A 12,057-nucleotide genomic window follows, 5' to 3' on the forward strand; every position below is an offset into this window, starting at 1 on the left:
TATGGGAAGAATGTGATATATCATACAATACTCATTATGCCTCACTAAGATTTAATGGATTTAATGGTTGTCTTTCAAAATAATATACCTTTTTATTAATAGTTACATTTTCAAATGAGTCCATATTAACTCCTAGTTTATGAAATAATGTCAATGTGAAAATTATAAATCTGTTTATAAGATTTTTCTCTCAGTACTAATTTATACATCTTCGGCTGGGGATTTAGCTCAGTGGTTCTGGCGACTGCCTTGCAAGCACAAGGATCTGAGTTCGATCCCTGGTACCAAAAAACAAAACAAAACAAAAAAGAACCAGTAGATAATTTATACATCTCTCACTTCCCACCTTTATTCTTGCTAACAGACATGTCGGTCATCTGGCTCCCTTCTTGGGCTTGCTGGAGATTGGCTGAGTTGGGGTGGTTGTGGATCTAAGCTGTGGGCTGCTCTCTGTGTCTTCCCTGTGGGCAAGGGCAGGAAATCATGAAGGAGAGAAGAAACATGCAAAGCTCTCCTGCAGTCGCTTCTGTCCTCTTACCACTCAGAGATCAGTTACTTCTTGTGCATCAACATAGTTTATAAATGCATTTACAAATAAAAAATTGATACCAACACAATTGTGTCTTTTGAAATGATGACCTAATAGTTCACCTCAGAAAGTTAAAAAGAATCAAGTAGAGGAATCTGAAGTGGAGCTAACCAGTACAGTAATCTTGAGTAGAAAGACTAGTGATTGTGCAGTAGTTAGGTTATTATTCACTAGTAAGGTCGTGCAATTTCATTTATCCCAAGCAACAACTGACTCCAAAGTTGAGGTTCAAATATAGATTTAGTGAGAATCAAGGCTTCATCAATTCACAGGAATTTATTGATTTTTTTGTGGCTTAAGACATAATCATTTTTTGTCAATATATAAAGTATTCCACTCACAGGAACGCCTTAGAGAACAGACAAGAAAAAAGATTTTAAACAATCTTATCTGCTACAAGGCAATGATTTGTTGAATGTTTCTTTCTCCTTTATTGGACCACAGTCTGGCTTAGTAAATATTCAAGAAGGCAAAAATGAGGGGGAAAAAGATATGGAAGCAGAAAGGAGAAATTTGAAGAAAATTCTATGTATATTTCTCTCATTTTACCTCTACCACTGTGGCTATCTTATTCAGAGCAGAGCTACTAGACATTAACAAATCAGAAGAACTTAAAATTTCAAAGATGACTAAAAATTTCACAAAAACATGTAGTCTATGCAAATTACAAATTTTTTACTAAAATTTATTTGTCCTAAACACTGACTTAGAGGCTTATATCTCAGTTCCTCCCATTTCTCCCAATCAATCTGTGAAACCCATTGAAAAGTTTTTCGAGAGGATAATATATGTGGGGTTAATTGCATTGAAAAGATAGAGAATGGTAAGAAAAATGAATGACATGTCATCGCTGTTTTTCAAAATCCAGTAAGTGAACCTAAATTCTAATGCTTCTCAAAAAAGACAATAGCGAATTATCCCGTGAGAAAATGTAAAGGTGTAATTAAAGTGTTTATAGATGGGGAGGGGAGGAGGGGATGAAGAGCAGGCGGGGACAAGGGGAAAAAATGAGAACCAAGACCTGTCATGTAAAGGTACAGGATCCCAGTAATGAATGTAACGGTACTGTATACCTAGAATGTACCAATAAATTCAATGTAAAAAATTTTTTAAAAGACAATAGCCCTCAGTTTTAAACAGAGTAAACAGGACAGTGTCTGCAACACTGCAAACGGGTTTATTGAGCAGCACAGCATTATGTTTTCCTATTAATAGGGTAATGCTCACTAAGACAAGCAGTAATGTTTTGGTCTTCATCATTTAACTGCACCTGAAGTCTCAGAAGCTCAGAAGGCTGAGTCATGAGAATACAAGTTTAAGACCAGCCTGGCCAATTTAGCAAGATCCTTGTCTCAAAACAAACTAAAAAAAAAAAGAGCCAGGGAATGTAGCTCAACATTCTTTGGATTTAATCTTTAATATCAGAAGAATAAATAAATAATGTTTTACTTTTTCAAACTATGGTTAAATTATATCACTTCTGTTTGTAAATGGGGAGGGAAGATGGTGGTCAAGGGAGGGCAGGGACAAGGGGAAAAAATGAGAATCAAGACCTGTCATGTACAGGTACAGGATCCCAATAATGAATGTAACTGTATTATATACCTAGACTGTACCAATAAACTCAATAAAAAGAAAAAAAAATAAATTACATCACTTCAATTGACCTGAGTACTTTCTACTTTCTTCTGCAATAAAATATTCAACAAGCAAATTTAACTTTATAATACATGATTTGGATAGCAGCAGCATACGCACTTAACTTTCTAAAAAGTTTTTGTGGATTCTAATAATAATGTGGTTCCATATACATTTATTTAGGAAAAAAGGGAAAAGACATAGAAAGTGATAGGATCATTTATTCATGGTTTCATTAAGATGATAATAGAATGCATAGAAAAACATCCAATTTTATTGCTAATTCAAACATTATCAACTTTGTAAATAAATATTTCCTAAAAATGAGTGGATCCAATGAAAACAGGAATTAATTAAAATCTATGATTCCATATTTTATTTTTCTACATTTAATAGATTTACTGTCACACTAAAGTTGAAAAACTAACAGATATCAACCATTTTTTGTATACCTTATGTAGAAATAGTACTGCTACATCAATTCTTAAAGTTTAAAAAACAATTATAAGGTTTCAAATTTTTTAGAAAAATATGCACCGGCCTTGGCATGAAAGTAAGTTTAAAAACAATAGTTTGATAAATAATTCTTAAACTATTTTAACTAACTTAAGTATCAACTTCCTTTACCACATTAATAATATCCTAGAATCATACTATGAACCCCTTAAAAGACAAAAATAAATGTAAAGCTGCCCCTTTGCCAATGGAAAAAAATTGTCCTAAAATCAGTGTTGAAAAGAACCTTTCAGACTTTATCTGCTTTCCTGGTTCCAGTTTGAAGTTAAAAATAAAGTGCTTAGATTCCAGACAAAAAGGAAATAAGGAGGTATATGATCACAATAAGGATGATGTTAGAGAAACACAACACTTCCTGTACACAAATGCAATGCCCAGAGGTCACAAATATAGTTTGACTTTTAACTAACTCAAAAGGGATAATATTGTAAGTAATGATAATTAATAGGTCTAATAGGAAGCACCAAAGAAGCATTCCTAGTGACAACTAGCTTTATTTTAGTTTCATATAAGTGCTGAATATAAGAAAAAGAGTGAGGTGCTACAAAGGAGAGGACAGCAAAATTCCAGTAACTGAAGTCAGTGTCACAGATAACTGTGTGACCTTTCAAATTCTTTTAGCCTTTTTGGTTGTACTTTCCTCCCCTGGTGACCAGAAGGATGGAGCAAGTTCAGCTGTAGAAATACTGTAGCTTGGTTAGGATGTGCTCTTCCATTTGGTCTTCATCATTTATTTTATCTGTTAAAGTAAATATTTTATGTGGAAAATAAATATTGCCTTACACGTGTCACTTGGTTATTATAGGTTATGAGAATCAAAAGCAGTATGAATTTGATATCTAGAACTGTTGTGAGTCACCCTCCAGGAAGACAAATGTCAAAATATCAAAATCGACAGTACCCTGTGCTTTTTGATTCACTGCTTACTGCCTAGAGCTCTCCATGTGCCTTCTCAGTATCAGCTTCGCTCAGTTTTAACATCTGTTTTAAAAACATTGTTTATTCATTTCTTCTCTCTCCCTGGCTTTAGGTATTAAGTAATATCTGAAATACTGTTGAGATCATTTTTAAGATTTTTATCTTTTTAGTACATGTTTGCAATGAGGGAAGTTTACATTCATCTTAGGGAGTGGTTGTGTGCAGACGCCATATCTTGATTCTTTTTTATTCCCTTCCCGTCCCATCGACAGATTATTATTATTTTACCTATAGACATTACAAAATGTAAACTTTTACGCAAAAAAGACATAGGGTTAAGGATATTGCAATTTGTATTTAAGCAATGAAAGATGAAATTAAAACTCACAGGGAGCTTATTTATTTCACTTAGTAGTATATCCTCAATATGCATCCTTTTTCCTATGAAAGAATCTAATTTTTCATTCTTTATGGCTGAGTAGTATTCCACTCTATAGAAAAACCACACCTTCTTTGTCCAGTTTCCAACTGATGGGCAAGTGGGCTGTTTCCAAGTTTTAGCTATTACAAACTGTGCCTCTATAAACATAGGTGTGCATATTTCTCTGTGATATGATTCTTTTGAAAAGATACCCAGCAGAGGGATGGCTGGTTCAAATGGAACCTCTAATCAAAGCTCTTTGAGGTATCTCCATATTGATTTCCATAGTGGTTGCACCAGACTGCACTCCCACCAACAATGGAGAAGGGTTCCTTTCTCCGCACAACCCCACCAGCATTTGTTATTGTTTGATTTCTTCTCTGGTGTGAATAAACTGTAATAGTACATAAGATCCTAATGAGATAATTGACAATGTGAAATAGGAAGAAAAGGTTAAAGGTGTAGGGAAAGTGGGAAGGGTAGGGGAAAGGTAATAAGGGAAAAGAAAAAAATAGGAGAAAATGAAAAAATGGAAATGAAGTGTTTGTAAATGGGGAGAAAAGGAAGGGTTGAAGGGAGGGCAGGGACAAGGGAAAATATGAGAACCAAGACCTGTCATGTAAAGGTACAAGATTCCAATAATGAATGTAACTATACTGTGTACCTAAAATGTACCAATAAACTCAATGAGGAAAAAAAATCCCAGAGAGCTAAAGTAAAAATATTAGAGGAGGACCAGGGATTTAGCTCAGTGGTTCCACCATCTGCCTGGCAAGTACAAGGTCCTGAGTTCGATCCTTGGTAAAAAAAAAAAAAAAAAAACCTTAGAGGATGAGACTCGACACCAGCAGAGAAGTAGCACATCTCACAGGTAGGCTATTAACCTGTATGTCTTGTCACTTCCCCATTTCACAACCAGAATTATTTACTATGCTTTACTTGACCAGAAGCTTCTCATTTAAAAAAGAATAGATTATTCAAGAGGATGTTTAGCTAAATGAAAGTAATCACTATAATTTTTATAACATATTTTTCAAGTAAAAGTTAATTTGAATTGAGAAAATTGACACAATATTTACTTCTAAATTGTTTATAAAATTTTGCTTTATAGAATACTTAAATCTAGATTTAGATGAGATTTTTTTAGATTCAAACTCTCATGTTCTGGTCTAATTTCTTATTCTTAATTTTAAGGTATGCTTTTTGGTTCTTTTTTTTCTTTTCTTCTTTCTTTTTTTAAATTAGTATGCATTTGAAGTACATAATGATATAGTCCTCATGGGAAGTTGGTACGTATACATAAAACATTTTAATTCTCTTTTCTCTTTTTTAATCTGACTTAGATGGAGCTCATCTTTCTCAGTGCTACCTGGACTCTAAACTTTTTCTTTTTTCAGGACTGGGGATTGAACCCAGGGCCTTGGCGATGAGATACATCCACAGTTATTGACTCTGGTTTCTAGATCCCATTGCAATAGATTTTACTAATTTGAACCTGACACCGTAGCTTTAGGAAATTTTTGACTGAAGATCAGGAAATTTTCTTTTTCTCACCATAACTATAGAACTGTATAAAAGTAAATTCTGCTACATGAAGATGATTTTTCTACACAAGATAGCATGAAGAGTATAAAATCATAATTCACACTTTTCCTCGGCCCAGAGCTCATGGGGCTCCTGTGCTTTTCCCAAAGCACAAAGCAAACTCTCCCTTCTCATTCCTTCTGAGGTTGCCAGTGCCAGGCAAAGCCTTCTTCCTTTCTTTCTCGTTCAAGCACGTGGTATGGCTGCCTCTCCTCGTGCCCTTGGTGTCAAGGTCTATTGCGCATACTTCTGGCTGCTGAGTTCTGTGTGGCTTGTGTCCCGCTGGCCTGGAGCGTTTCCTTCAAGCAGGTGACCAATCACTGCTCTTTACAGCGGAGAACTGAAGGACATACGGCTCCCTAAGGGGAGGAGTGCTCCAGACAAAAGCAATAGCCAGAGCAAGATGTCAGGGCAGGATGCAGTTTGTTAATTGCTTTCAGGCCCAAAAAGTAAAAGAGGGAAATTTTACCTAGAACACGATACACAAGTAGGAAAGTGGCATAAGCTGATAATTATTACTGCAGAGAAGTCTTCACTAACAATCACCAAGTACCCCAGTCTTTTATCTTATTATCCTTTCAAATACTCTTTTGAGAAAGCTCTCATTTATTTGCTTTTTATTGTATATATTCCTTGCCTGAATATACATTCTATTAATAATAGATCTTACCTCTCTTACTCGTCTTTATTGGGTTCACGTTAGTATACAATGAATATTTGATGAAAAATACAAAAATTTGAATGAATCAATAAATGAGTGGATGTGGTAAAAGGGTTAACCTGAGACCTAATTATGTAGGGCTTTAAAGAATATAGAACAGATTTGGGATTTAAAATTAATGAGAAAAAAATGAAGAGTTTTAAGTCAAGGGCAATATGATCTGACTCGCCTCAGAATAATCTCTGTTGTGTCAAGGACAGATCTGAGAGACTGGGAAACAGTTTGTGTGGTTTAGCTCAATGTTATGGCAGCATGAGAAACAGCAAGAAGGTGTAATTCATTGGGCTGGATGTTTGACATAACCATGAGAAGACTTCTGGATTGGAGGTGAAGAGCTACGAACAGAATGGAATCTATGAATGAGGAGAAAGAGGACGTTGTGCTTGTTTGCTGTTCATCGGGGGAGGTTTGGTAGAGATACAGAATTCCTTTTTAATCAGGTTTGAGCTGTGTGAGTTATGCAAAGGGAACTGTCAAGGAAAAACCTTAGATCTAATTAGAAAATGGAGATTTCAGAGTTGTTTGTACATAGGAGGAAAAAGATCCAAGGGAAGAGATAAAGACAGTGAGAGGTGATGGAGAGAGATCAGGGAGGACCCAGGCTCTATCCCCAAGGAACTGTGAAAACTGCATAAAAATTGTCATGTTGACAAAAGGTAGGGTGCTGACCTTTAAGATAACTATATACCTGTCCTCATGAAGTAGTACACTGTACTGTTTAATTTTGAATTCAACTTCAGCAGACTGGAAAACACCTAGGAAGTTAGTAAAGGACCTTTCTGAGCGTGTCTTAGAGGGTGCTTCTAGAGACAGTTGGCAGGTGAGGCAGCAATTAGAGGGTGCTCTGATGGTGGGAAGATGCACTGAATAGTCTGCAGGCACAGATGGAGCAAAACCAGGAGCAAGAAGTCTCCAGGGCAGGCTCTGCTCTCTGCCTCCACTCACCATGAGCTGAAAAGCTTTGCTTGTTCACATCTTTGCGCTACACTCACAGGACTGCCTCACCTCAGGCCAGAAACTATGGAACAAGTCCACCATGAGCTGAAAACTCGCAAACCAGAAACCAAAATTAATCTTTCCTTTTTTTTTTTTGAGTTTATTTTCTCTGGTATTCTGTCACAGTGACAGAAAGCTCCAGTAAAACTGTGTTGGAACCTACCCTGGCTTTTTTCTCTTCTAGATCTGTATCTTCTCAGAGAAAGTGATAATTGTTCTTATCATAGAGAAACAGGCTTCAGGGCAACTTGGGGGTCAGAAATCTTCCTACCTTTCACACACATGAATTTAATTCTAATTCTTGTAAAAGGATAGGATCTTCACATCTAATTGGAAGTAATGAAGTATAGAATAAAAGTATCTCATGCTTACCTCACAAGGGGTAACATTTTTGTTCACATCGCTTCTATGTTAAAGTTCACCCCGGAACTTCAGAATGTACACACACAAAAGGGACCCTGATACTTAAAGCAAATTTCAACCTGGTGAATTTTATTTAAAAAATGTAGGGCTGGAGAGTCAGCTCAGTGGTTCTGCCTTGTAAGCACAAGGACCAGAGTTCAATTCCTGGTAAAAAAGAAAGAAGAAAGAGAGAGATAAAGAGAAAGAAAGAAAGAAAAAAGAAAAAAGTGTATTCATTCAGTTCTAATTTCAAATCATTGCCCCATTAACCTAGGTGTATTAAAGCAGTTTCTTAAAGATTACAGAAGTACTTTTTCAAATGGACTTAAGTCTGTATAAGTCCATTTCTAGAAAATATAAATCTAGTTCTTTTTACTAATTTTGCTTTTTCCTATGCCTTTCTTTGTGTTAACCTTCCCTTAAAAGATAAAAATGTTGCCTATCATCTCCATTATTTTCCTTATCCTTCTTAATACTGCCTAAGAGGTATCAAGAGATAGAATGGCCTGTAGGGTCAGAGTTTAGGAAATGTTCAAGATGAAGGAGCTTAGCTGGGGTGGATGGAACAGAGGTTAAGGATATAGCAGGCTTCTCAGGAATACAAAACAGGGTAAAGAAACAAGACAAAGACTGGTGTGGGGTGGGGTTAGGGCTTGAGGGATGGAAACAGAACCAAGGAGACAACGAGGGCCAAGATAATACAGTCTAAGATGATGGTCAACCAAAGTGAGATATTAATTGTATGTTGGACAAAGGACTGAGTCAGACAATGGAGGAGAAGATGAAGGTGGAATATGTTGTGCCAGAAAGTGATAAAACGTCCAAATAATAAAGGAAACTTGTCAGTGGATAGATGCGCTTTAGGAGGTTCTTACTGGCCCAACCAGGAATAACAGGAGCTTCAAACTCAATAAGGATGACAATGTGTCATATCCTATTGAATAAAAGAGATATCTATAAATCTCTATTGACACAAATAAATGAATGAGTAAAGATGTAAGAGACAGAAATTTTCTACATGGTATAATGCTAATGAACACTGTAAATATAGATAAATGATAGAATTAGAAATCACTATTTGGTAGCCCTCACTGTTATGATGAATTCAGATAAAAAATTATCAGTGAATGCTAAATCTAACCTAAATCTAATGTGAAAGTTTAAAATGATGTAATATTTGTTTTTCTTTTGTGTCAGGGATTAAACTCAAGGTATTTTACCACTGAAGTGCACCCATTGCCCAAAATTTACATAGTTTGAAAGCATTTCACAAATGAAAAGCTATTAAAATTATAATACAGAAACCTAGTGAGTTGGGGATTTAGCTTAGTGGTTCCGCCACCTGCCTTGGAAGTGCAAGATCCCAAATCTGATCCACAGTACCAAAAAAAGAAAAAAGAAACCGAGCAGACACAAAATTTTGTAACTCCTGAGTGGATACAAAAAGCGGGTCATCACTGTGGAGAAATTCCTACTTAAAAAAGCAAACTTTAAGGGAGACACTCATCAAAACATTTGGCCTTTACTCGAAAGTACCAACATCACAAAAAGGAATAAAAGACTAAGCAAAGGCTCCACAGTGCAGGCTAACAAAACCTGACAAGGAAATCCAACGAGTGACCTTGGATTAAATAGTAGGCTAAACAGCAACAACAACAAAAAATTAAAACAGCATAGTGCTGGACAGTTGGTAAATGGGAACCGGGTGTTAGGATGAGATGATAGTGCTTTCTCAATGCTAAATTTCTAATTTTGTTTAGTACATGATACCATGTCTGCAATGATATTCAAATAATTCAGTAGGGAAGAAATGTATGCACGATGTGTATCACAGAAGACAAAGTGATAAATAGTCAAATATTGCACTAATAACTGAGGAAGCCAGAAATTCACTTTACTATTCCTATTATATGTTGGTGAAAATATTTCAAAATGAGTAGTAAAAAAAAAAACAAGTGTTTATTAATACATTCATTGAAAAAACATCTTAACAAAATAAATACAATTATAAAATTAAAAGTATTCAGAGTAAAAAAGTTATAAAACTATAATCCTAAAGAGTTATCAGTATTATAACATATTTCAGTGTCACGTTATACTTCAAGCATTATACCATCCTAAAGGTAATTTATATTTCATTTTTTCCTTCATTGTACTGTTGGGCTAATGACTAAATTTTTTAAAAGGTAACTGAATACATACAAGTTTTAAATATAAAACTAGTACATACAAATTACAAAAACTACTATTTGAGAAAGTCTTAAAAATTATTGATGTTTCCTTTTAAAACTGATACATAAATGATACAAAGAATCAGAAAGCTTCAGTTTCACTCTCAAAGGAAGTAACAATATAAGCCAATATGCCCACTTTATCTTTCTTTCTTGGCTAGGTTTCCTATGTCAAAGCCATTGATATTTGGATGGCGGTGTGTCTCCTTTTTGTGTTTTCTGCGCTTCTGGAGTACGCAGCTGTAAATTTTGTATCAAGACAACACAAGGAACTCCTGCGATTTCGACGAAAGAGAAAGAATAAGGTAAGTGATTAAATGTATTGGGTTTGGTGGAATATCATTTTTGCTGGAAAGTGAATGTTTTATATTTAATGGAGATACACAGGAAAGAAATTGGTATTGGGGACTAAATGACAGTGTATTCCTTTATTTCTGTCCACTTAAAACTTTAAGTATCAAAGTAGCTTTAGGGAGAAAACGTTGACAATTTGCTATACTTTAACAAGGTATCTGATAGCATGAGAGCTTTATCAACTTCTCTAATGTACTTCTAGGAGCAACATCTTTTTTATATGAATGAATGAAATAGATCATATTTTAACTTGCAGTGTTAGTATTTCTCATGGTTTTACTTGATATGTCATAGGTATAATTATTAATGTTGTTCCTCTACTGAATAATTCCTGTAGGCTTAGTTCCCATAGAATATTACTTATTAATATCATGATATAACTTCACGCAAGACTACTTGATCTCCTTTATGGGTATTTTCACATTCTTAAACTATTTCTTCAGAAACCACAATTAAGTACTAGTGTGCCTTACTATCATCTGATAAAAGAAAATTTATTTAGGGCCAGTGATTTTGTTCAGTTTTGCCATGCCAACTTGGCAAGCAAGAGGTCTTGAGTTTCAGTCCCAGAAACTGGAAAAAACTTTTTATTTAGATCTTTAGGAAACCATGGAAAATTGTAGAAGTAACCTTCTACCTGGATTTGAAGGTTTGGAATAGGGTGCTTCTTTCTGTTAAGTCCAGTAATGGCATCTCCTTTATAGGCCCATGGTTTTGACTACAACCTTTCCTTTTCTGTAAGATAAGAGTTTCTCTTGATAAAAAAATACAGCAAATTTATTTCCTCTATTGTGAATGTGCCAACTGACATTTTTAAAACAAGTGGAATTTTAGAGAAACAAAATAATGTCAAAGTTGCCAGGGTAATTATAGCCAGGTACAATAAACTGGAATAATTAAGTCAAAACATAAATCTTAAAGACACTGATCTGTGTGTACAGTATAATTTTATTAAAGATTTCTAAAAGTTTCATGGTTTCTGAATTATTGACTACCTATATAATCAAACTGTTTCTAAAGCAGTAAGTTTTGATTCCTTGAATCCACTCAGTGTCAAACATATTCTAAAGCAGTAACAAACATTTTTAATAAGTCCTCCAAAAGTTATCACTGAACTAGTAAACAAACACCCCAAAACTGCTGCCTGCAAAGAACATCAACAGTGGGACAGAAAACAGTGTCTGAGCTCACATATGATTTATGAAAATGAAGGCATATTATTTGTATATTGAAATGTACTATGGTGGAGAGATTAAGTTTTCCTTATCTGCTTTCTCCACCTTCGTCTGGATTACTGGTCTTCTATTTTATCACTATTCTTTAATCTTCTGTATCTCCCCTTACACACACATACCTGCTCCCTCTTTCTCTCACAATTCTTGGCTGAAATAGCCTAACAGGGGAAAAAAAATGCTGTATCACAAGGGTGAAGCTTTTCTTTGTCTTTCCAATTAGTGACCAACTAACTGATAAAGACAATTTTCCCATTTGTATCATTTATCACACCAAAGGTGATACTCATTTTTCCTACAATAATTTCATTTTAGGCTTTTACTTCTCACTTCCTTACCTTTTTCCTCCCTGTCCTCATCTTAGAACATCTCAATCACATGGTGCAAACTTAGAAATGCAAAATATGGTGTATAAATGGGCATAGTCTTAGAGTTCAAACATATTCTGTATCCAC

General features: G+C 35.0%; 1 protein-coding gene across 4 annotated transcripts in view; it reads left to right on the top strand.

Moving 5' to 3' along the window:
• Nucleotides 1-12,057, top strand: part of Glra3 (glycine receptor alpha 3) — a 168,809-nt gene that overhangs the window by 113,996 nt on the left and 42,756 nt on the right. For all 4 annotated transcript variants that reach the window (XM_033765436.1, XM_010629816.2, XM_033765434.1 and 1 more), the window contains exon 8: nucleotides 10,178-10,321. In XM_033765436.1, coding sequence (XP_033621327.1) covers nucleotides 10,178-10,321 — 144 coding nt within the window. The remainder of the gene's footprint in view (nucleotides 1-10,177; nucleotides 10,322-12,057) is intronic.

This window comes from Fukomys damarensis, unplaced genomic scaffold (assembly GCF_012274545.1).
Source record: "Fukomys damarensis isolate Sample0158 unplaced genomic scaffold, DMR_v1.0_HiC HiC_scaffold_18, whole genome shotgun sequence".
NCBI lineage: Eukaryota > Metazoa > Chordata > Mammalia > Rodentia > Bathyergidae > Fukomys > Fukomys damarensis.